Genomic DNA, 26842 nt, shown 5'->3' with positions numbered 1-26842 from the left:
GGGGGTCCTGTTCAATCGGTGGTCCGAATTCTGCGCATCACGCTTGAAGAGGCCACAGCAACCCAGACCAGACCAGCGCCTCCGTGGGAGCCAGGTGAGCGTTACAGCGGCACGCCTCCACCACAGCAGTGACGCTCAGTTCAGGGTCCCTTCTCATGCAGCCCCAGTAGGGGGACGCATTTCCAACTTCACCCAGGCTTGGGAAGGGATCACATCAGACAGATGGGTGCTGTCAACAGTATTCGCAGGGTACTGTATAGAACTACTGCAGCGTCCCCGGAACCATCCTCCACGACAAAGAGTACACTCTTTAGAACATCAGAAGATTCTCCTCAAGGAGATCGCCAATCTGCTAGCAAAGGACGCAATAGAACTCGTCCCGGGACACCAGGTAAACAAGGGTATTTATTCAACTTACTTCCTTGTGCCAAAAAAAGATTTGACAATGCGCCCAGTTGGACTTACGGCCTGCCAACAAGTATGTCAAGCCCCAAAAGTTTCGAATGACTACGCTACAAGAGGTAATCCCCCTCCTAAAAAAGGGGATTACATGGCAACCTTGGATATGAAAGATGCCTATTTTCATATTTCCATGTTCCCAGCGCACAGAAGGTACTTGCGCTTCAAGGTGGACATTCGGCACTACCAGTTCAAGGTACTGCCCTTCGGGATAGCTTCGGCACCAAGGGTATTCACCAAGGTACTGGCAGCTGCACACCTACGCAGGGAGGCAATCCCGGTGTACCCTTATCTGGACGACTGGCTCATAACGGGGGAAACCCCAGTAATTTGCAGAACAAACATTCAAAGGACTATCGACCTCCTCCACGAATTAGGCTTCTCAATCAACGAGAAAAAGTCAAGCCTGGTTCCAAGCACCTCCAAACAGTTCCTAGGAGCAATCCTAGATACTCAAGAGGGGTTGACATTTCCTTCAGAAGAAAGAATTCGGAATATACTACTGCAAATTCCGCAATATCAGTCCGGTCACCAAATAACGGTACGCAAAGCAATGCGTTTGCTGGGCATGATGGCGTCATGTATTTACCTGGTCCCCCACGCACGCCTGCGAATGCGTCCCATACAGGAATGGTTGGCGAAACAGTGGTCTCAGGCAAGTGGTCAGTGGGACGATCTAGTGGTCGTTTCGTCAACACTAGTACAAAGCCTTCACTGGTGGACAAGAGAGAATCTTGCACAGGGGAAACCCTTTTACGATCCGGAAGTACAGGCAGTAGTCACTACCGATGCATGTCTGACGGGGTGGGGAGCTCACCATCTCCACCACACAGCTCAGGGTCTCTGGTCTCCCTCAGTGGCCAAGAACCACATCAACCTGCTAGAGCTTCTGGCAGTATTCAGAGCGCTTCAAGTGTTCGAGCCCCACCTACTAAACCTGTCAGTGCAAATCCGGACAGACAGCACAACAGCCATGTTCTACCTGAACAAGCAAGGAGGGACTTGTTTGCCAAATCTGTCCAAATCTGGATATGGGCACTCAGACGAACATCTTCCTGTCATCACAACATGTTCCAGGGGAGCTCAATTCCCTAGCGGATGCTCTGAGCAGAGACTCCCTCCCAGAGGAACACGAATGGGTTCTACACAGAGAGGTCATAGAAGATATCTTCTCTCAGTGGGGTTTCCCCACTATAGACTTATTCGCCACAAGCGAAAACAGACAATGCCCAGGATTTGCATCCAGGTTCCCCCAACCAGACTCCCAGGGGAACGGCCTGTGGATGAACTGGTCAGGGATGTTTGCGTACGCTTTTCCACCAACTCCTCTCATCAGGAAGGTGGTCAACAAGATGAACAGAGAGTCGATGACGCTCGTCCTAGTTGCTCCCATGTGGACAAGACAACCGTGGTTCCCACACCTACGCAGGCTGGCGGTGTGCGAGCCCATCAAACTTCCGGCCTGGTACAACCTACTGTCCCAGCACCAAGGTCAAACAGTGCATCAGCAACCCAACTCAATGAACCTGGCAGCATGGCTCCTGAGGTCATAGAGTTTGGACATCTCAATTTACCACAGAGGTGTATGGACATCCTAAACGAATATAGGAAACCAAACACAAGGCACTGTTACTTTGACAAGTGGAAGAGATTCGTTATCTGGTGCCAGAGTAGACAAATCAACCCAGTTGATTGTACTCATTCCACTATTGTTACATACATGCTCCACCTGCTAGATGCAGGATTGGTTTTTAACTCACTGAAAGTACACCTGGCAGCCCTGTCGGCATACACCACTTCCCATAACAAGGTCTCGTGGTGAAAAGTACCAGTAGTTAAAGCCTTCATGGAAGGAGTAAAGAGACTTCACCCTCCTATTTCAAACCCACCACCAGGGTGGGACCTTAATGTGGTGCTATCTAAGCTCATGGGCCCCCCTTTCGAGCCCATGCATAAAAGCAGTCTCAAACACCTGACATATAAAACAGCCTTCTTAGTAGCTATTACTTCTATAAGACGGGTTAGTGAAATTCAGGCTCTGTCAGTGCAGGATCCCTTCTTTACTGTCCATAAAGACAAACTGGTTTTACGCACACACCCTAGGTTCTCACCTAAGTTTATATCTAAATTCCACGTAAACCAGTCCATCGAGCTTCCGGCTTTCTTCCAGGACCCTCAAAGCTCAGCTGAGGTGAAACTACACACCCTAGATGTGCGTAGGGCGGTCCTCTACTATGTAAACAAAACCAGACCGCTAAGGAAAACAGATCAACTGTTTGGGCCTCATTACACGGAAGGCGGTGATCCAGGGTGCTATTAGCACCCTGGACCATGCCGGTAAATTACCGGCACCGCCTTGGCGGTAAGGGGATTTACCGCCCCATTCCAAGTTCGGTGGGGCGGTAAATCCCCCTTCCGCCATTGCCCTTCCCCATTCCCATTTCTGCCCCATAGGGCTCTATGGGAATGGGGAAGGCGCTAATTACGGCACCGCAATTTTGCGGTGCCGTAATTAGCTCCGAGGTCCCTTAGCGGGTTGGTTTTTAGCGCCTGCAAAAAGCAGGCGTTAGAGCACCAACCCGCTAAGGGACCTCGTAGTACGGCGGTACGGGTTAACGGTCACTGTTGCCATTAACGGTGACCGTTAACCCTTACCGCCGTCCGTGTAATGAGGCCCTTTGTCTCCGTAGCTACAGGCAGAGAGGGGGATCGCGTCTCTAAAGGTGCCATCTCAAAGTGGATTATTAACTGTATCCAGCTGTGTTACTCACTCTCTGAAAGAACTCTGCCTTTCACGCCAAGAGCCCACTCTACTAGAGGCATTGGGGCCACTCTGGCTTTCATCGCAAATGTACCCCTTGACACCATTTGCAAAGGAGCTACTTGGAGCTCTATTCACACTTTTACTCAGCATTACTGCATTGACACCCATTCCAAGGCAGATACACAAGTGGGACAAGCGGTTCTAAGACACTTATTTGCTCATGACCCTTCTCACATCCCACCTCCTTCTTCAGGTGCTGCTCGCTAATCTATGCACAGCATGTGATCTAAGTAGATTCCACAAGCCTCAGAAGGGATATATTACTCATCGTAATCGTATTTCTGATGCTTGTATCTGCTTAGATTCACATGCGACCCACCCTTCCTCCCCTCTGAGAGAAGGCGCATGGTTGCTTGTAGTCTTACCTTTCTATCTATCTGCTTGGATTATCTGTACTCACGCTACTCCTCATGCTACCTCATGTCAGAAAAAATACAATCTGAGGATCCTAGACGCATGAGGGATCTTGGGTACAGTGGACGTCACACTAGGGATAGTATTACTGGCACGCCCTGTGTTGACGCCCATTTTCGAGTTTCGAAAAACAAACTGTAATACTCAGCAGCTTCCACTAGATGTCGGCCTATGCACAGCATGTGAATCTAAGCAGATACAAGCATCAGAAATACGATTATGGTGAGTAATGTATCCCATATATATATATATATATATATATATACACATTCTTCTCTACTTCTAGCTATATTTTGTTTTCCCACCTCCCTCCGTTACCTTTTCCCTTTACTTGTTCTAAAGCATGCACTTTTGCCAAAACACTTAGTCTTTTTCACTCACTGTTCGCATGTTTCCTCTCTGGACCCTCGGGATCACCGCATTTGTCACCTCCTTCTTCGGCTTGTCTCCCGTTCAGCTGCCCGTAGGAATGGGAAGGGGTTACGTGGGGAAGCACAGGTCCCTTCAGACCTTGTTCTGCAGGTTTTTATTTTACACTACCACTGTCTATGGGGAACTTACGCTCTACTTAGCCGAATGGCAAAGGACTTGTGATACTGCCGAAGACTTAGTTACTTTATGTCGACAGTCAATGGGTGTCTTATTCTAATCGATAATCGATAATCATCCATCTCTGCTACCAAGTGTAGTCCGAGACCCCCGGCCGGCCCATAGAGCTGAGGTTTGCTCAGAAGTACTTTAAGACAAGATAGCTGCACCCATGAGATGGACGGGGGTGCGGATGTATTACTCTAACACCAATCAATAAGGACAACTCAATGGTTTGGCAAAGGGAGTCAGTTTAATGACAAGTACAGAAAACGGGGAGTTATGGATATCAGCAGTGATGCGATCGTCCTTCTCGCTTCAACGAACTTCATACAAGTTGTAACATTTATACTCAAAACTCGTTATCATTGACGTGTAACACTCAAAAGTTAACATGCAATTCTATTGGTTAGGAAAAGGTAACTTTACTATAGGTACTATATCTGTATATGGTAACGGAGTGAGGGGATTAGGTAAACACTGTCAGGTGGGCGTCTAAGCCCTTCCTCCAAAAATGACTACTGTAGACGTCACTAAAAGTATGACGTCTCATTGGTTCTACTAACTATAGGACCCTAGATTATTTGGTCCATTGTGATTGGGTTGGCACCAACCCCATGCATACTTTTCCACTTTGCTTAGCAGCACGCAGAATGGTCAGCCAGGTGCGGGGTGCCCCTTAGTTACCCGGCCTTCCTCCGATTATGGTTACAATCAATCATCACTTTAGTAGCCATGTGTCAATTATTTCACTATGGTTGGCCTCGAGACTGCATCTTCTGTCTGGAAAAGTTCTGATATCTCTGCCTGGTCAGGTGCCAAGCGTAGATGTGAACCCTCGCTTCTTCTTACTCGGCTGGTCACGTGATTCCGACACCGTGAATTTGTCTCTTTCCTCTCAATTTGTGTTTTTGATTTTCGTTTCACCCGCCACCTGCCTTCACCTTCTTATCTCGACCTTTCAGAGGCAGGATATCTGTTCTTAGTTTCAATTAAATGTAGCTACTGTTCGCCTCTTCTATTGGTATGACCTTGGTTTTCTTGGCACGAGTTGCCTCTGCTGAGTTTCGTTTCAGCCGTCTATTCTCGTTTTTACTAAATATGAAGCTTTCTTGTGTGGCCTTTAGTAACCTGGGTTGATTCTGCTTCTTGTGCAAAGTAGAAATATACTTATAATACTGTGCTTTGTTTGAGGTAGACTATGTATAGTGGCGCTTGCCGCACTACAAAACTGAAGTAGTTTTCTTCCCTTCCAACTCCCTTCACCCTCCATATCCTCCCCCTTTCATTCATTTTCCTCCCTCTAATCTTACTTTCTCCCCCCACGCTCGTAACCTAGGCTTTCACTTTGACTTTTTCCCATCATATCTCACTCATCTCTCGTGCCTGTCTCTACCACCTCTAAAAAATTCGCAAAGTTCGCCCCTCACTTACTTTTCATGCTACTAAACTCTTAATCTCCTCCCTTATCTTTTCTCGCCTCTTCTACGGCTCCTCCTTACTTTTTGGTCTTCCCACTTCACATCTTGCCCCCCTCAAATCTATTTATCACTCTGTCATCCGTACCCTCTGTCTCCTCTCCCCCCGTGACTCCATCTCTGCTTCCCTATCCTCCATTGGCTGGCTCCCCTTTCATTCTCAACTTAAATTTCACTTCCTCTGTCTGGTCTTCAAATCTCTACACGATCTTGCTCCCCCTTCTCTCTTCCCTTCTCTCATTCTACACTCCCTCTCTCCCCCTTCGCTCTGCTGACCACTTCCTCCTCACTGTTCCTCCCTCCCCCTGTGCCTCCTCCCATTTCCGCTCCTTCCAACTCCTGGCCCCCCTCCACTGGAACTCCTTGCCTCTCTATATCCACTCTACTCCTACTTTTTCCTCTTTCTGCACGTCCCTCAAATCTCTCCTTCTCCATTCCCGCCATGACAACCCCTCTCCTCTCACTCCCCTCTCCTACCCCTTCCCCCCCTTAACCTCTCCCCCCACTTTCCCCCTCCCCATCCTCTTCCCCGCCCCCTCCTTTCCCTCCTCCTCCTGCCTTCCCTTCCTCTTCATCCTAGCCCCCCCCCCTCTCCCTTTCCCCCTCTGAATAATTGCTCTACGTACTGTTTTTGGTGACTGATTCATGTTTGTAATTTGCTTCTGTTGTTACAGTTTTCGTTATGTTAAATGTACCCTGTTGTTGTAACTGTACAGCGCTTTGGTATAAAGCGCCAAATAAGACTAATGAATACAAATACAATACAATACAATAGCAAGCCGCACTGTTTTCTTAGCTTTCTTGCGGTTCCAAGCATATTTACAGGTGTAAACCGGTCGAATATCTTCATCTTGCTTACAGCTTTAAACTTCTCTGCATTTCGACATCGTCCTTTCACTTTAGGTTTACGATATCCTTATTCATGGCGATTCGTCTCTTTGTATCATTCTCTGGTTGTCATTTCTTCTATCTGCAAGTCAGTCCGGGCCCTTGTGACGTCACCATTCGTCTTCCATTAAGACCTTTTTCGTTTCTTCAGGGACTGTACTCAGACGATCTTCATTTCGTTTCACTTGTTGGTAAGGTTTTCTCAATGGGTACCTTACTGTCCATGGTTTTCTTGGTATTGGTACGTCAATAGGTGCTGTTCTTCTAATAGGTACTGGGCAGAGCCCTACTGCGGCTCTCTGCTGATTTATTTGCTCATCATACGTCACATATCTCAGTGTGAACGTTCCTGATACTTCAAAATGGGCGACTGGAGTGCAGGCTTTATTTGGGACCTCCTCTACAGGGGTACAGAGAAGAAAGAAAGGAACCACTGACCCCATCCAAGTAAGTCCCATCACCCAGGGCGATAAGAGGGGAGAACAAGGGGCTCCAGTCCAAGAGAGGTGAAGTTAAAAAGGCCCAAAGAATAAAGAAGGTCTGTCCCAATCCCAGAAGAGGATTGGTGGATGCGTACACAGCAGTGACGGAGCTGCTGTACATTGTGGAACTGATATGCAAGTAATAGGGAGAACTGCTCCCCAAAAAGAAAGGACAAGGGGACAGGAAAGAGGGGCCAACCCAGGGAACTACGCACCTACAAAGAGCAGTAAGGCCAAGGGCGAAGATAAACAGGAGGTCCCAGGGCCATGACAGGCGACTATAGTAGTCTGTAACCAGCAAGAAAATGCCCCTAGAAGATGGGCGCACAATAACAGTGTGCTAGGAGTTTGCACTCTGCTCAGGAGTTCCAGCCCGGTCATGAGTAAGTTGGGACGACGGACTATGTAATTAAGCCTGCTAAGGAGGGTGCGGGATGAGGGTGCCTACCGCACGCTGCCACGTACCTAAAGATATTCAGAAGTGTGTACCAGTTCAGAGGTAATGGGGGTGTCTTGTTTGCCCCAGAGAAGTCCATCGGTTTACATGGATTGGGGAGCATCCGTTGCCATCACGGAGCTCAGCAGTCCCTGATGTCCAGTGCCCAAGTGATGAAGTAATGGGACTGGTGGCGGTGATAACGATGGGCCAGAACGCTGGGCACTACATCGGTGTACTGTCAGCCTCAGTGAGAGAGTATATTGACAAGTCCTTGTGGAATTTCGCTGTGTAACACATGGAGGGGACATCAGGAAGAGGAGTTTTAGGTATATTCCTAATAGTACATAAATGAGGGAAGCTCATTTATGAGGTTCGGTATGGCAGCAGTCGCAACCTTGAAAGGAGAAATGTGGTAGCGATCTGCTGGGACATTTAGATTTGTTAGCTGGTGAATCCACAGCTGGAAATCGTTTTTTATGTAGCAGTCTACTGGAAGGTCTGACGGGGACGGATCGTAAGCAGTGTTTCATCCAAGAAGGGGATGGAGGCTTATACTCCGCTGTCTGAAATAAATAAGGTACTGTTTCCCGGAGAAGTGCTCAGGACCGTTGGCAAAGATGAATCGCATTGTGTGAAGCGGCATGAGTACTGGGTGGCAAAATATACTGAATTGCCTTTCTGGATTTGGCAGTGAGTTGTCACCAATGGGTCTTTAAGTATGGTGTGGTGGTGTTCTGTGAGATTGTGAGATGAATACAGTGTGTAAGGGTACTGTGTGTGAGCTAGAATAACATTTGGAGGAATTTCAGGTCAGAGCTATTCCTAGCCTTGGACTTATATAGGCCTAAGAAATTGCCCAAGACAAACCTTTGTAGGTTGATGGATTAGGTTTGTTGGTATGTATGGCGTTGGTCATGGTAGTGTGAAAGAAGTACATTTATGGACGTTGTTCTATCACAAGAAATTAAGTTTAAGGTTCTATTGTGGGAATTTAAGTTTAAATGCCATGTTTCAACATCTATGAAGCAAATGTGCTTCAGGGTTTCGTGTCTAGTATTGACATGTCATGATATGGAGTGAGGATGTGTAGTTAAGGGAGGTGTGTGTGTGTGTGTGTGCGTGCCTTTCGCTGTATGTGTGTTTGGGAACTATTGTTTCCCACCAGGGTAGATATCGGTGTGATTACATTCCGCTTTAAGAGTGGTTGTGAAAGGTGTTCATAACTGGGGTAAATAGGGGGTGTGAAACTTCTGTTGTAAGTGTGGTTGTGAATGGTGTTCATAACCAGGGCAGATAGTGGGTATAATACTTCTGCTGCAAGAGTGGTTGTTATATGTTTGTCATACAACTAGGGTAGATAGGGGCGGTCAGGCTCTCTGCACATTTAAAGTGGTTGGGAATTGTTTGTGTCCCACCTGGGTAGATAGGGGTGTGTTTACATTCTGCTGTATGACGTGATGTCATGAGGAGTTGCTGTATGAAATGTCAGCAAGAGTAGAGAGGGGGTGAAGAACTTCCGCTGTATGAGTAGATGTGAGTGAATCCGTATAATTGAGTGGTTGTGCGTTGCAGCACCAACCTGGGTAGATAGGGGTGTGTTTGCACTCCGCCATATTATAAGAGTTGCTGCATGAAATGCCAGCAAGAGTAGAGAGGGAGGGACGCTTTCCACATTACGGATTCAGAGTTCAAGAGGAGGGGGAGCGCCTCCCGTATTTATACAGAGTTGCACCTCTCTTTAAACTAGGTGCACCGTATGATTGTGGATGTTAGTTGCATGTGGTACCCCGTGAACATGTGAGTGTGTGACGTGTGTATGTGGTGATTCTGGAAGAAAGGAAGATGTGTTATGATGTGCTTTGTGTGTGTATGTGGTGATTCTGGAAGAAAGGGAGATGTGTTGTGATGTACTTGGAAGTGTATGCAGAAGCGTGTGATGTAAAGCGGAATGTTATGGTGTGAATGAGGGAATGCTTGTGGTGAGGGTTCTAAGCCCAGGCAGTTGGAAAGCCCTCCCTGGGTGATGGGAGCCAGTGTAATTTAAGAATATGTAATAAAGCTATTGGAACCTACCTGCAGCCTAAGGAAGTCACTTTGTTTCAGATAGCAAATACCATTGGGTAGCAGGTACATGAGCAGCGTTCATGGGTTGCGCTGCGTGACACCACCTTGTGGTCACAGGGCAGTTTGTGGTCTTCATAACGAAACAAGGAATTACACAGGCATAGGACACATCAGTTGCATAGACTGGCGGTGCCGTTCTAGAGTTAGGTGGCTTTGGATGCAGGTACTGAGAAAAAATTGATGTTTCAACTAACAAAGCTCTCCCTTGGCGCCTGCTCTTTAGGTTATGTTGTTGTCTGCATGAGTAATTCCCAAATCCTTGTGTGGCTGCTACACAAACAATAATGCTAAATGTATTGAAATGAGAGAAAAGTTTACTCAAATGCGCCAACTTTAGGTTTTAGGTTTATATTGATAAGTCCGCTGAGTTTATAGTTTCCAAGTCTTAGATTTAGTTTCTTGTTTTGAAAGAAAAAAACTTAATTCCATATAGATGGTGCTTTTCAAGATACTTTAAATATATATTTTCAGCCTGATTCATGGAATTATTTGCGTGAAAAATGCAGATTTGCACGCCTTTCTGTCCTAAAATCCCTGTTGGAAGTATGGGGATTTTCAGCCAGAAAGGCGAGCAAATCTGCGTTTTTCACGCAAATAATTCCATGAATCAGGCAGTTAATTGTAAAAAGTCAAGGAAATCAACAATTATTGTTTGTCCATGTGTTATCATCACACCTGGTGGCTTGCAAATACATTTTTACTGAATAAGCAGATTCTCACTCATTCTCACTCAAGACGTGTTTCCCCATTGAAAATCTCAATGGTTCATCAGGAGAGAGAATAATTCCTAACCAAAAATAAAAAGAGAAAAAAAGAAGAAAAGAAACAGTACAGAGTTATTACAGTTTTCTTGTTTCAAGTAGATATTAGTTTATGGCAAGTTTACTGATTTAGTAGACAGTGGTGTTAAATTCAGAATTCTGACTCACCCTTTATTTTCTTGAAATACAATTTTAGATGCCTTAGGTTTTCCCAGTCTGGTTTGTCTTGATAACTTGTATGATATTATATTGATGCTGTTTTCCAATATATTTGTTTGTATTTAGCTTTTTTCAAGTTTTTGTAAACAATATGTTAGAAAGAGAAGACTTAATAAAGTTTTTGTTTTGTATTTATAACTATTGTTAATTGAGCCAAGCTTGGAGTCCGCATAATTACTAGTTGAGCAGATAGGACTGCTGGAGGGAGACTTTAGTTCTTACCTGGTGGTTAGTCTGTATCCAATTTACAGCTGCATAGATCCTTATTGCCTTGATAAGCGGGAGGAAGATGCCAGGCAGGTTGTGCGGAGTTTATGTCAGTAATTGTACTATTTATAGCCCGCGGGTAGCACGGTGACGTCATCACGCCACGCGCAACGTATTTTCATGTAACGCGATGACATCATTGCACCTTCTCAACTTTTGGCCGCCATTTTTGAGCTAGAAGCTCTGAGACGGTTTTATTTTCCTTTAGAGAAGTTTATAGCATCCTGTTTTATGATATTTTTGTTTATCATAGGTCAAGCATTGTGGACAGTGTTAAAAAAATGATAAGTTTTACAATTATTGTTTTCTCTTATTTTCTTTATATTAGGTAGATCGATTATCGAATGTAAACATTTAATAAGGGAAATAAATGTAGATCAAGTATAGATTTTTAGAAATATCGATACAAATAATTAAATGAATTTCGGTAGGGAGCAAAAATAGATAAACTAGGTTGCTAAAAAGAAAGAAGAGTTTTTTGTACATAAAATACATTGACATTTGGTGTGCAGAACCGATGCCTGTCTTGTGGCATATAACTATCATGGTCCCGGCAATCGGAGAGCCTGCTCCACATTCCCACACAGCTGCCACAGATTTCCAGTTCAATTACAGGGATAGAAAAGGGAGCAACCAAGTCGGTTGTGTAGGAGATAGATTTTTATCAATCATGGAGCGAGGCAAGAGAAGTGAAAGGCAAGAGGAGGGATAGAACAGGATGGAGTGAGGTAGAGAAAGTTGAGAGGAGGAAGTGGAATAGCAGTATAGATGAAATGGCGGAGGAGTGTGACAGAATGCCATCTGTGAGGATAGGGCAGCCTGTGCTTTTTGATTTCTACATTGGTAAAATGATGCAGGTAGTTCTGTTTCTTGAGGTGAGGCCTGCTTATCAGACCTCACCCCCTTAATGCCTATGGCAGTAAAAGCATAGCGCATCCATGCGACTATGTGCAGTGGCAGCAGAGCAGGTTCATAGATCACATGTGCATTCCTGAGTACAGCCTGCTGGAGGACACAGCCCAGGCAATCAGGTGTATATCCTTTGTAGTCAAAGGCCCCCTTGCATAACTGTGTGTTTTAAGGGCCTGGTGACACAAACACTAAAGATCTGTGTGATCTCAATAGCCACCCTGCCAAATCAGGAAGTTCTATAGTCACGAAGCAATTTGATGTCATATAATTGTCAACCTGATGACCAGGTACTCATCCATGGCAGGGCTGTGTGGACTCAGTTTGTCTCGCCTAGATCCCATCCAAATATTCTCTGGGTGGAGGCCTGGAAGCTTCCCCTTTGATGCTCCTGTGAATGGGTGCCCTGTCAGCTCCTCCCTAGTACAGGACATCTCCCCATGGGGTTTGGTTGGGAACCTGCTTTCAAAGACATGGCTGCCAGGATACAATAGGTAGTCCACACCAGGGTGCTAATTAGCAAATACTAGTTTAAGTTGGGTGGACAGAGGAAGGGATGACGTTGGAGTAGCCCAGAGACAGTCCACATGGGAGATCCACCATCTTGGATTTTGTTATGGCTGCACACACTTCCCCCTCCCCACGTCCTGCAGACAGAGAGTGCAGACAGAGAGCACTCTGGATATGACCTTGGAGGGCAAATTACACCTGTTACCGCAGCCCTGATTAGAATCCCTACAAAAGGATAGAAGGGAATCAATTGGATATGGCATTTTGCATATATAAATGGGAGGTGAGAACACCCTCCCATCAGTGCATTAATCGTAACAAAGTTGGGAGTACAATCTGCTCCAAAGTTCACTGCCAGAGTGGTGAAGACCAGAGACTTCTAAGCAAGAGACAAGCTCTTGTCCTCAACCCTCCCAGGGACATATTTGGGGTGAAACCGTTGTGTGGACCAAGCCTTTACCTGTAGCCTGAACACTGGACCCTGGATCCATGCTCACTGGACGTAGCAACTCCTGCAGGTGTTCTCTGGTAACCTTTCTGGTGTGGAAGTGTTGAATAAGAACTACATTAATGAATGCAGCAACATTTACAAAGTAAATAAAATAGATGGATGGTTTTGAAGTCTGACATTGTTGAGCTAAGGCTACTTCGTGTCTGTGAGTAAATGCAGGGCCGCGTCAGTAGATGGCCTTACTGAAATTTAAATGTCCATCTCGGTCCATCTCTCTGTGCCGCTCCCCTGTCTCTCACCCTATTGTGAATGAAAAGGAGCTTCAAAATCAGCAAATGAGAAACGTTATCATAAGGAATTAGTTGTTGGTAAAGAAGACATCTAGAAAAATCATATGTTAGCTAATCATACCTCTTTTTTCTATCCCTAACCGCTTTTTCAACCCTAATTATTTGTGAAACCGCAGAACATAAAGAACATCATGATTGGAAATGCATAGCTTTAGACTTTAATCAGAAGATTGCCTTGCTATGGAAACATGTTTCTTGTTACAGTTGATCTTTTTCTTCTATAGATGAGGAGATTGGACAAGTTGGGCCTTTAATTATTAAAGAAGATGGGACCACCCACTCCATGGACCATCAGGATTTGGAGACCAAAGAAAGTATGAATTCCTCCAAAGGTGCATAGATAAATCTTACTTGATTGCAACTTTAATTTCATTTCCTCCTAGTGTTTATAATTGAGCAATATCATTGCACTGCGTAAAAGGGTCCTCTTAGGGCGACATATTAGAAGTGTCAACCCTAATTGTTAAATTGGCCTTCACATTTCTGTCTTGTGTCGCTTTATGTAGACCAGTGGGGGTTTGATATATCCTGAGCATGTACAGGTATGCAGCTCTTGCTGCAAATTGGCAACTATTTGTGCTCCTTAATACGTTATCACACACACGACAAAGCATTATTCGACATTTGTGTTTTAAAAGCAGATTACATGCCATACAAAAATATCTTATAAAAAAAGAATAGTGTTAAAAAAAACATGTAGCTCTACATCACAGCCAAAAGGGGAAAATCCAACCCTAGTAAAATCAATTAAAATTCATTTATCAGATTCATCCCCCATTCCCGCTCAGACTCAACCTCCTTAGTCATGTCCTATGTAGATATTTAGCTACAAAGTCCAAAAGATTAAGATCTCCACTTTTCCTGCATAGGTCCATTGCATCTGCTGTCCTTCGAATGCCCTTCAATTTGAATATTGGTTTTCTGTACATGGCTCTGTAGTCATTATAACTAGGACAGAGCAAAACAAATTGGAGAACCGACTCATACAACGCCCCACACGCTGGGCACTTAGCGCCATTTTGTCCATACCAGTTCCTCTTGAAAGCAGCCACTCGCAGCGTCCCTGCTCTCAGATCGTAAAAAAGCGAGCGTGCATGCCCTGGATATAAAACATCTAGGTATGGCTCATAGTCAAATGTTACCTTGGCCTTCAGGTGTTGTTGGCCCTAAGAGAGCCTTATACAAGCCGCCTCCATTGTTTGTTTCCAGTCCTACCTAAAAGCTTGTTTGGCCACTGCCTTCGAGTTGACTTGCATGCTGAGTGGTTGTCGCCAGATTTACTATGTGCTGTTTCTTCTGTGATGCTATTTGCAAATCTACCAACCTGGTGCTTCTGTTGTTTTTAGCCAGAAATGGCCTTGAGTGTACTGCTTGGCCTGCAAGTACTGCTTTTGCTTATTCATAAATGCAGTGTTTGAGATTCTTAAACTCTTTCTTCCACACCACCATTTGACACTAAAACCTAAATCATACATTGTGGTGTGGTGGCATTTGCATTGTCATGACTTGTGTATCAAGATTAATGTGAAGCAGCCACCCCCTGCTTTATTTTCGCCTTTTATAAAGAAATATCATAGTGTGATGGGAGGTTTTGTGACTGAGTGGCAGTAGGGATATGCCTTTTTTGCATCATTTTAGCCCTTTTTTGCTCAGTCATGCCATTAGGTGAGCGATCCAACCCTAAAGAAAATCATACTGTTCCGTACTGCTAGGCCAATAAGCGTTATGCAGTTACTTAAAAAGTGGTTTTCTGGAACTGGATGTGCAGTTTCAGGGAGACAGATACAGATAAACAGAGCAGGGTGGCGCCCACTTAAATGGAAGCCAGCAACAAAAATACATAAAATGTAGGTGTCCCATTAAATGAAACAAGAGAACCAAAACAGTTGAATTCTGCCCGTACACAAATACTGCAGTTGAAAAATACTATGGAGGTATGTTGACTCCTGATCTGAGTAACCACTTCTGAGAAGAAGGCGAACCAATAATCTGAAACAAGTTAAGTCTCTTTTTGCTGTGACCATTTTTGTTTTGTTTAGAATCTGAAGAACCCCAAATCCAAGGCAACAAGGTTACTTATAAAAGAACATGGGGAAACTTAGTAGCGAATTAGGGGTCTGATCGAAATACTTTTTTTAACAACTTGACCTGTGTTCAAAGGACACTAGTTCATCAGTAGTTTTTAGGAAGGGAGCATGTTTAGAATGGGTGTAAAAAAAAGCACGGGGCATTTGGAGGGCAAGTGGTATTTCTGGCTTGATATAAAATGGTTTCTGGAGGACTGTAGTAACATCCTGTCCATCCTTTTCTCTTTTATGGCCACTTCATTTATATTTGCTTATTATTAACCCATGAATGTTCACAAATGTTTAGCGGCATACTTATATATTATAATAATGGAAGCAGAGTTATACATGAAGCTCTTAATGTTGTCTGCATATGATTATATTGACTAGTTTTGTAATTGGAATGTAAATTGTTATTATAATAAGTTTCTCAACAAATAAATAATTATGCTCTGAGAAGGAGATGAAGTTATAGCTACTTATATGTTTCATATGGTAGCTAGTGATATTATCGGTGTAAGCAACCCTATTCAAAATAATATTGCTCAAATAATATTGTTTCTTTGTTTCATCACTCTTTCATAATGATGTTGCTTTGAACATTGGTGACAGAGTGTAGCACAGTGTAAACTGAGGGTGGCATGCGAGAGGCTTGCCTTGATCCAGTGTGTACCCTGAGTTTGTTACAAGAAAACATGCTGAGTCGGTGTTCCATGCTAAATGGTTTCTTCCTTTTAATGCATATTGCTTTCTGGTTGGGCGAATCCATTATCACTGAAATCGGAAGGGGTGGATCAGAGAGTTGCACAACACACCTTTACATCATTGCATTTGCAATTTTGGTTTCAGGGGAGAGTGGGTGCACCCCCATACCGACCCCTTGTTAACACAATCAGATTAATAAACGGGTAGACAACCCAACAAAACACTCGTGCACAATGGAAAGAGTGATGCTCTCCGACAGAGGTTTGGTTTCAGAGCAGCATTGTAGGCAATATTTGTTGGCCAAGTCTTGCAGATTTCGGGCTGTTGGGAACATGATGGACCCACAGCAAGAGTGCCTTTCAGGCAGTGCTGTAATTTGACAAAATACACTGGGGGGGAACTACCCCACTACCCCCAATCCCCATCATCCCCTTGTGGGGAGGGGGAGAGGGGCAGATTGTCAGTGATGTGAGCAGGACTGGGCTAGATTGTCAGTGGTGTGGGTGGGACTAGAGCCAAGTGTTGAATGATGTGCGTGCCTGAATATAGGAGGCTGGCTGCTTTGCATACAAAGTGCATTTTGAGAAGATAAGAATGACCACCTTTTTATCAAACTTGTCTGGGCTTGTAATTCAAACGTGCACACTTGGTATGGTGCTCGTTTCCTCTGTGGGAATAGTCACCCTGACAGTAAAAAGTGTGCAAAGCATGAGGCATATATGTACAGCTTTGGGCAGTTTCATTGTTTAAGTTTGGGCTGTTGAGCAAAAGACGATTTCCAGATGCAATCTGTAAAGAAGCATTGAGACACGGTGCTCAGGAGACTAACAACATTCACTGGCAGAGGGCTTCCTCAACTCAGGGGCGGGGTTTGGGTCTCGTGTCTACACGGAAAGGTTCTCCAGCAAGACAGTTTTTGGCAGATCGCGACTCTGTCTTGTTCCGGCCCAGTTCCTCCCCTGCTATCAAGCAATGTATTGGGGTGGTGTTCTTGCACCTTCAAGCTAAAGATGGTAGACTGAAGTTTTCATTGCAGTTCTGAAGAAACAATATCATGTACATCTGTACAAAGTTGATGTTGAAACTATTCCTTCTAGAGAGATACCTCAATAAACTGATTGTTAAAACAGGTTGGTTTCTGATCGCTTCCCACTTTGACAAGAAGCACCATAAATTTCTTTTTTATTATGTAGCCCCGGTTTTTCCCAAAGCTATCACATACTATTATAATAAGGTTCCTTCGCACATCATGAGGTACGTTTACAACTAAGTTTATTACACTAAGTTCCAAATGCTTGTCAGTTCTACTATACCACAAGACACTGCTACATAAGGTGACTGGCTACCCTTCTCCAGGATAACTGTCCTTTCCATTCAAAACCACACATTCCATACTTCCTGACATCACTCTCCAACATTCCACAAGCTCCACGCTCACAAGATTCTACCCATATTTGCTTACATGCACATTATAACACACAGGAATTTTCTGTGCCGAGTGTTGAAGGTGCACCACATGAGGTGTGGGTGGCACATTCATTCCTTCTTCTCTGTTGGCATCCTCAGACAATTATAAGCAAAGCAATACATAGCCCTGAATGTGGAGCAAAACCTGGACTGAATGAGCCAATCAATCCAACGTGAACGTATTTGAAACTCTGTGCCGCAGGAACAATACTCTCTGAAGTACTTACGGTTAGATGGGTGTATGTTTGACTACTTTTTTGCGCTTTTTGAAAAAAGAGCAAAATGCCAGCTTCATCAGTTTATTTATTAATAAATACATGTAAATTCCCCTCCACACGCAACATTAGAAATACCTCTGCTCAAAAGCACTGCACCAGAAAAATAAAATTTCCAAGCAACAGAAAAATAAACATAAACTGATAATAGTTCAGTTAGTATATCCAAAATGAAAATTGAGTCTTGCAGATAATTGAAAAGAGCATCTTACATATTGTGGTAGGTCAGAAGGAGGAGGAAGACCAGTTTGTGTCATTCTTGATAAGGTATTATTGAAATAATAAGTAAAAAAGGCATCACTATCCCTAATCTAAGGATTCCCCTGCCCAATAGAACTAAGAAGGGTGCTCATCGTCAAATGTAAAGTCCAAAGTAAAAAGTCTGTCCCCCACCCAAAAACTAAACTGCATGGACCCTACCACTAAGACAAAACAACAAAAGCCCTGGAGAATGACTTCAATCTCCTCGATAGACTTCCCCAGCCCCAGGATATTAGTATGAGATAGTTTCTGGCTATCATTTGGATTTAGGTTATACAGTTCATCCAGTGTCTCTGAAAATCTCTCTTTGGGGGTGCATATAGTAGACCCAATGGTTATTCTTTTTTTCTAGGGCATATCGTGTATCATTGCGATGGGAAAATTGAGTTCTGTAATGATTCTCAGTTTCTTGATTCTCGATTCTCTCTCGTAACACTGAGACGAGATGGATGGGTTTCACCCTGTTTAGTGTTGGGCCATTCACTGGGATGAGTACGCTGAGTCCCTGAATGCTGCTCACTCTTCTTGATAGTTAGCCATTGACTTGTAGGCTGACAGTACTCTGTATCCCCTCCCGGGTCTCCTGCCGTTCCTGTTACCTTGCTTCCCTCAGGTTGGCATCACCAGGCCTGCCTACAGGGTAGGGACTTCGCTTTCAGTCAGGACAGCTTCAGCTTTCAGTCCGTCTCATTCTGCTTCTTGTTACAAGGCTCTGCTGGGCTATCGTTGCAGCGGTCTCAATGTTGTTGCCAGACTGGTAGTCCACTTCACAGGGGTCATGCCACCACTCAAGACTGGGTCTCTTTCTTGGGGTTTTCTTCCCCTGTTCTCTTCGATCTTCTGTTCCTTCAGTGCTTCTCGCACAGGCCTGCTGGTTGTTTCTTCCCGACAGAGGATCTCCCGGTCTCTGTCAGCTTCCGCGACCCTGCTGATTTGAAATTCATGGGTTTCACTTCTCTAGACAACAGTCCTTCTTCCCTTTTTATGACACTTTTCTGGATCCTCCCCTTTCTCGCCTCCAGTTGAGCACACTTCATTACTCGCTCATTTTCCCTCATCACGGTATTGCTGATTTCCCACCACTGAGCGATCAGTATTTCTGGCTCAGTGTTCTTCTTGGTAGTTTTACCATATATTTCTTGAGGTTGAGTCAAGGGTCTTATGGTACAATAATAAACTGCGGCTTGTTCTGAGAGGGTTTTCCAAAGCCTTCATGTTACTATTGGTCCCAGAGAAAAGGTTTTAGGAAGTTACTCTGAGGAACGGAAGTCCTTGTCCCCAGGAAGGGCGTCTCTCCCTGTGAGGTCCCGCTTACCGCCACCTGTAGGGGGAATATTGCATAACAGGCTCACCTTTCTAGCTTCACAAAGAAAGGCTCCCCTCTAGTGAGAGCTAACTGAATCTTGCGATTTCTTTATATATATTATAAAAATTAATTCTCTGTCGTCTTTGTTGTAAAGAATAGGTTGTTTATTATCAAATAGCTTCATTCTCTAAGACTTCTATATCCAACAAGTGTTTCAACCAACATGGTCTTTTTCAAAGCTATTCTGGTAAGAGATGAATTCTACATCTAAAACATTTATAATACATTGACAATCGGGTTCAATCAAACAAGAAAAACAAACATGCGTATGAAAAAAACCACAAAATCAATGTAGTTCAATCAAAGTAAAAGAAAAGCAAGAAAAAGGGGAAAAAAGAATGAAATTCTCATACATGTTTTCCAGGCAGCAAAGATTGTTGACTCATTTCTATTGAGGATATTCACAATTCCTATTCTTACCAATTGAATAGTCTGGGGATCCTAATTTCTTGTCCTCATTATCATGCGTTTGTGCCATCCAGCTTGATATTCCAATTCTTATTTATATCCAAATGGACAGAGTTTGAGTTCAGTTAGAAATTAACTCTGATTGATTAAAACTATATAATTTGCGTGCGATTCGCAGACATTTGCTTACCCTTGGATTATGTCATGATTCCTGCCCCTCATGTCCCCAGCCCTCCAAGATGTCAAGCTGGAGCCAGGCCACGATCACCTACATGGCCCTCAAGGGCCTCTCCATCCCTCCAAAGACCCACTTGGAGTCACACTTGGCGCTTGTGGCACCAGACTCACTTACTCCCATAGGATAACATTGGGAATTGGACTTGTAGTGCATTGATGGGGACAAGATGGATGCCCCCACATATTTCGGTTCCCAGAACTCCATGTGCGGTCTAGTCTTTTTTGGTGTGGTTCAACCCAGAGACACCTGGGATACCCAGAGACTATTTAAGCCTCACCCAGGCTGAGAAACATGCTTTGCGTTTTCTGCACCTGCAGCATGACACTCACCGTGTTCGGATCGGTCTCCAGTAGGCCTGCATCTTTCTTCTGCGCTCAGCTCCTGCAAGAACAAGAACACTGTTAGGAACAGCCTTATCTTGCGGCGCTTCTGCCCATCATTCATCGCTCCTTCTGTTCTGGGGTCATCTTCGGCGGTGTCATTCCCATCCCGGCACGCCGTTTCCTAAGGAAAAGGGAAAAGAACAGAAAAAAGGCATTAGTAAGCGTTCTGCAACTCTTTGCTTATTTTTAAATACTGTACGAGCTTCAAACTCTTACCTGAATCCCAGCCGTTCTTGGGGAACTCTGTCTCCGGAACTTCTCATCCATCTGCAAGAGGGAAAAGACACTCCAGGTTAGCGTGCAAACCTCTAGAGGCACTGCATACCGCGCTTTCCCACTGCATTTGTTCCTCATAACCGGCATCGACGCTGAGAACGTTGCGGCACCTAAAAGACACAGAAAAATAACTCGGTTCAATACAAATACGAAAGGGGTGCATCGCGCATCGCGCTCTCACTCACCTTCAGCGCTACTTATCTCAGCAGCACGCCGCCATCCCCGGACGTCGGCCATCATCTAAGGAAGGAAAAGAACAAAGTTAGAGAAGTGTTCAAAAGACTCATTATACTTACCTGTCGGACTCTTGCCAGTGAAGTAACTAGGCAGCAACGAGCCCGCATCAATCAATGCGCCCCTGCGCTGAAAGCAGGACGGAGAGCACACTATCCAAGAAAACAAGGCCCAGTCTCCAGTTGAATAGCCTCCAGGAAAGGGTTCGAGGTCGTAAGAGGTCAGAACAGACTGAGTGACGTCCCCGTGGATACCAGGTGAGCGTTACAGATTGCTTGTTTTATGCACCAAGCTTAGAATTCCAGGTGCTGATCTTCATAACATATAGTTGTTTGGAAATGCCTCTTGTTGGAGGCTGGTACAGTAGAAACTGAAAACCAATGCAATATACAAATTATGTTAATTTAGTCTTTGGAATCACATTAACTTCTAAAAGAGATCTGCACATCAATGTAATAGAGACTTAACCTTATATGAATTAGGATTGATGGAAATCCATCAGCGTGCCGCGTGTCTCTCCCTTTAACTTAACTATTGGAGTGCTAGCTAGGTTACGCGCTCACATCTGTTTTAACAAATAGTGGTGTTTTAACTCTGACTTGTCTAATAGTTATCAGGGGAGGTGTCTATACTTTACCTGACTGTGTTTTAACTTGCTTTTGATTTAGAGTGCTAGTGTATTTCCTAAAGTGTGTTTTAAATAAATAATCATATACTTTTGAACAGAGCTCTGTGTTTGTTTGATCTACTGTGTTTTTAGATCTATTGTGTATACTCTATATACTGCCCTACTCTTCTTGAGAGAGGTCTGACTGCTCAGCCACAGCTACCAGGTAAATCTGGGTGGTGCAGACTGCTACCAATTGGGTTTACTGCTTACTCCTGTAGTCTTAATCTTTTTGCAGTGGTCCCCAAGGCACAGGATTCTGCCTAACACATACCGCCTGACGGCCAGCTCCCACCACTGCCATCTCACCCCCCACGCTCCTTTCCCTTATTTGTTTTCTTGTTTCCCCTTTTCCCACCCCCACTTACCTGTTTGTTGTGACAGTGCCGCCCAGCTGTTTCTCCGCTTCTCCGGCCGCTATGCAAAGGGAAGAGGGACTCCGAAGAGCCCTGCTGCCCCTTTCCATGGCGGCCATCTTAGAAAAGGATTTCATTCATTGAACGGGACGCCTCGCACGCTCCGTTCAATGAATTAAATCCTTTATTTATATTTTAGCACCCTGGGCTACCGCTTTGATAAACCGGGATGCTAATGGCGTTCGAGGGGCTGCAAAGGGAGTTAACGTCCCACTTCGCTCTGGTTTTTAACTTGGGCCGATGGGCCGTTAACACCGTTCCAGCCTCTTTAGAACACAGCGATGACGATAGTTGGCCAGTCTTCTTCTTGTGAGTCGATGACTACAAGCCATTTTACTTCTGGTCCATGAAGCTATGCAGATGAGCTGTGCTGTTTCTTTACTGTAAGCATTTTCTTTCTTCAGTTTTAACAGCTGAGAATTAATCATAAAAACAAACCTTTTAAAAATCCTCTTCAAATACTAAAGGCTTTCAGTTTACAAAGAAAGTTCTTGTTCTCAGACTTCGGCAGATAGTCCTCCTTTGAAATCCTCAGACAGCCTTCATGTTAATAGAAAAATGTATTGATGCCCTCAACCCTAATGCTGCTCACTGCCTCTACTAGTTAATGAAACAAACAAAAATTGACATCACTCACATAACACTGTTACAGTCAGTGTTTGAAACAAAAACATTTTTGGGCATATTTTCATGTTTCACTATTCAAACGGCAATCAACGTCCAACTGCTTTAACCTGGGCACATGTAACTCAATTCAAGTATCACTCCGTTTTGAAAACTATCATTCATAGTTATGTTACGTACTATTAAAAAAAAAAAAAAAGGCCAATTCCATAATTTCATGCCTGTACGCACACCATATGGGTTAATCGCATGACTGAGTGCTGTAGCATTCAGGCACTGGTTTTAATGGACCTTATCCTCTGTAATAGACTTCTGTGTAATCAATTAACCACCATTATTTCCCTCAAATGCAGTCGATAATGGAAAATTCACATTGCAGAACTTCCATGATTGCAGTTTATCAGACCCCACCATGACCGTTATATTACTCTCTCCAGCCATCTCATCTTCACATCATTTCACTCCATACATTTTGCTCTCCCCAAACAACCATGGCCCGCCATGTTATGGGGTTTCTCCAGAATGGGGTCTGGCATGGATTCACATGCTCATGAATATTGCCCGTCGTCAGGCTGGGAATCCTCGGTAAAAGAAAAATCAGTATCAGTTTCGTTTCTGATCTGTCTTTCTTAGTAGTAACCAATCACTGATCTCTGGGTCATACTGCCCCAGCCAATGACTGCCTTCTCCCTAAGCCCCGCCTCTGGCAGCCATCCTCAGATTTTTACCGCACGCTCAAGTGTTGGGAGTCCTCATGTTTAGCTCACAAGTTTTTTGCTGCGTTTTCACGCTTTTTCAGGAGATTTTCTAATTTTTTCGGTTTAATCGAGCCTCTAGCTCCACTGTTTCTACTTCCGACAACGGGGACCCGTTTCGGAATTCTTCTACGCCCCTCAAGGGTGAAGATTTTGTCGAGTTTACACTTCTTGGAGGATTCCGGAAGATCTGCGGCCTACCTCAACAGACATGGCCCAGGACAAGGGAAGCTCGACGCCCGGATCCAAGCTGTTCAGGAGCTGCCCTGGATGCGGATTGCAAAACGTTTTCAAGGAGGACAAGTGTTAGGCAGAAACCTGTGCAGTTCCCTCTGGGACCACTGCAAAAGATTTAAGACTACAGGTGTTGGCAGTAAATCCACTTGGTAGCCTTAAATCTTTTGCAGTGGTCCCAGAGGGAACTGCACAGGTTTCTGCCTAACACTGGTGTACAGCGGTGGGATCTGTATTGAGTATACACTTTAGAGTACTTTTGAGATACCTTAGTGCAACTAACCACAAAGCTTAAGCACAAGAAAGAAAAAGTCATTTTTAACCTGTCTACTATGGAAAGTTATAGTCAAGAGTCCCTTGCTACAAAAACTGCTGATTGTCTAAGACTTCTCTGTAAGCATAAGAATCTCATGACTAAAGGAAAGAAAATAGAGCTAATAGAAAGGTTGTTAGAAAACCAAAGTCTGGAGGATGGTCCAGAGGAACCTATCACTCCAGCAAATGTAGAAAGCAGCAATGATCTTGATATGGCACAAAGTATTGATGATCTTGGGTCAGAACCAGAAGAGGAGGATGAAACTGTTGTAGATAGTCCCTCTAGGCCTCTGTCTGCTCTACCAGCTGTACCTACTGGACCTTTGCCAGGTCCCACATTTAGCCCTCAATACTTTGAACTAGAGAGAATGAAACTTGAATTAGAGTACAAGAAACTTAATGCTCAAACTGACAAAGAACTAAGGCTAAGGGAAATGGAGCTCACGTATGAGCTAGAAATGAAGAAATTGTCTGTTGAGAATGCTTCTCTCTCTGGCTCCTCTAGAAGTTCCAGTCCTAAAAGACCCCGGATGCCTAAGGAATTGATTGGTATGTATGAGCCTAAGTTGGATGTGTTGGATTGGTTGTCTATGTTTGAGTATAATCATGGGCTCCAGAACATCACAGGTAATGAGTTACTCACCTGGTTGTTCTCTAGGCTTCCCCCTGTTGCAACTGATGTGGTAATGGAGTTGGGGGAGGAGGATAGGAAAGAGTATGAATGTGTGAAACTAGCTTTGATAGCTAGGTTTGGGAAGACCCCTTCCCAGTATCTTAAGAGGTTTAGGAGCCTCAAAAAGCATGATGGTACCCCTTGGGCTACCTGGGTGTGTGAAGGGCTGAAAAACTTAGAGGGATGGATTAAGGGTTACAAAGTGAACACTTATGAAGGAATGAGAAATCTTGTAATGATGGAGTCAATTTATGATGCCTGCTCTCCTGAGCTCAGACAGCACTTGGCTGATTCACAGGAATTAGATCCTAGGAAACTAGCTAAGGCTGCTGACTTGTGGGTTGCCAACAAGGCTACTCACAAGGATTCTGGGGTAACTCAGAAGAAGGATGAGGGAAGACAGCCTAAGAAAGACTCCAAAGAGAATTCTAATAATCCTAATACCAAAGAGGGCCCCAAACAAAACCATAAGGGTAAGCCACCTGGGAAACCACAGCAGAGTAGTATACCTTCTGGTGCTAAACCAGAAGGAGGTCAGAACAAGCCTCCATTCCAAAGGACCTTTGGGGCCTGTTATGTTTGTAAGGCTACTGACCATGTGAAAGGAGATCCCAGATGTAAGGGTAAACCTTCCGGGGTCCAACTTGTCTCCTTAGCCTTCACTCCAGAGGAGGAAGTCACTATGGCAAGCGGAAACTTTCTACTACTGGCTGATGAACCCACTGGAGTCTCAGCCAGTGTTTCTTTAGTCTCTCTGGGGTTGTGGGAACAACAAAATTTAGATGTGTATAATTCTATCCCAGATAATACTAAACAGTATTATAAGGACAGTGTCCACGTGAATGGTCAGGAGACCCCTGCCATCAGGGACACTGGGGCCAGCATAACTGTGGTGGATGAATCATTTTTCAAGGCAGAGGATGTTGCTAAGTCACCCAAATGCCTCACCAAGTTAGCTGGAGGGCCTGTGCAGATGTGTCCCCAGTTACCAGTTCTCATCCAGTGTAATGATATGGCTGTGAAGATACCTGTCAGTATACAATGTGAAGTGCCAGGAAGAGTTCTGCTAGGAAATGACCTGAAAGCTCTGGGAGTTGTGTCACATACCCCCAGACCTCCTAGTAAAAGGTTACAGGAGCTCACCAAATCTGCAAGAGAGAAAACCCTGCGAGGTTTATCTCAGGAGATGATGACAGAAATCACTCCTCTCCCACTGGAACAACTTACTGCAGTAACTACCAGATCAGGAGCAAAGGGGCCACCCAAGACTCCTAGGGAAAAGCCTACAGCAAGCACTCCAGTGCTTCCAACAAGGACTTCCCCAAGGTTGTCCAAAGACTTCCCCAAGGTTGTCCAAAGTTACACCTGTAACTCCACCTCCAGCTGAGGCTGAGAGGGAGGTACAACCCTGTGTGGTTGAACTAGACTGTGAAGAAGAGCTAGTAGGAGGCCCAGAACTGATTGGAGACCTGGACCCGGCTGACCATCCTGAGCTGCAGTCTTTACTGGCAGAAGGTGGACCCAGCAGGGCAGCTTTTCGTAAGGGACAAAGAGAATGTCCAACTCTGGAGGGCCTTCGCCAACAGGCAGCTTCTCAGGCTGATGGGCAAGAGCCTGGGAAGTATAGGTTACACTGGGAAGATGGCCTCTTCTACAGTGAACCAACTGAATCTGAACCTGGAGCCTACCAACGCCTAGTAGTGCCCCAAGAGAACAGACAACAGTTCTTGCAACTAGCCCACGAGATTCCTTTGGCTGGTCACTTGAGTTTCAAGAAGACCAAGGAAAGGCTCTCTCTCTACTTTTATTGGCCAAAAATGGGGGCTGAAGTAGATAGGTATTGCAGGAGCTGCCATACCTGCCAGACTTCTGGTAAGGTTGGTTCCAAGAATGTGGCACCTTTAGTGCCTCTCCCAATTGTGGGAGTCCCATTTGAGAGGGTAGGGATTGACATTGTTGGTCCCCTTGATCCCCCAACCTCCTCAGGCAACAGGTTTATCCTTGTTGTAGTAGACCATGCTACTAGGTACCCTGAGGCAATTCCTATGAGGACTGTTACGGCTCAGGCTGTGGCTAAGGCCCTCCTTGGTATCTTTACCAGGGTTGGGTTTCCTAAGGAGGTGATCTCTGACAGGGGGACAAATTTTATGTCCAACTACATGAAAGCCATGTGGAAAACCTGCGGAGTTACCTACAAGTTCTCAACCGCCTACCACCCTCAGACCAACGGGTTGGGAGAAAGATTTAACAGAACCATGAAGAGCATGATAGGTGCCTTAGAAGAACCCCTTAAAAAGAAGTGGGACCTTCTACTGC

General features: G+C 44.7%; 1 protein-coding gene across 2 annotated transcripts in view; it reads left to right on the top strand.

Moving 5' to 3' along the window:
• Positions 1–26842, top strand: part of LOC138448990 (zinc finger protein 436-like) — a 555369-nt gene that overhangs the window by 439703 nt on the left and 88824 nt on the right. For both annotated transcript variants that reach the window (XM_069604735.1, XM_069604736.1), the window contains exon 8: positions 13388–13495. In XM_069604735.1, the coding sequence (XP_069460836.1) occupies positions 13388–13495 (108 nt within the window). The remainder of the gene's footprint in view (positions 1–13387; positions 13496–26842) is intronic.

The sequence above is a fragment of the Ambystoma mexicanum genome, chromosome 1p, assembly GCF_040938575.1.
Source record: "Ambystoma mexicanum isolate Mex_15411 chromosome 1p, UKY_AmexF1_1, whole genome shotgun sequence".
Classification (NCBI taxonomy): Eukaryota; Metazoa; Chordata; class Amphibia; order Caudata; family Ambystomatidae; genus Ambystoma; species Ambystoma mexicanum.
This window is presented reverse-complemented; position numbering and strand designations above follow the sequence as displayed.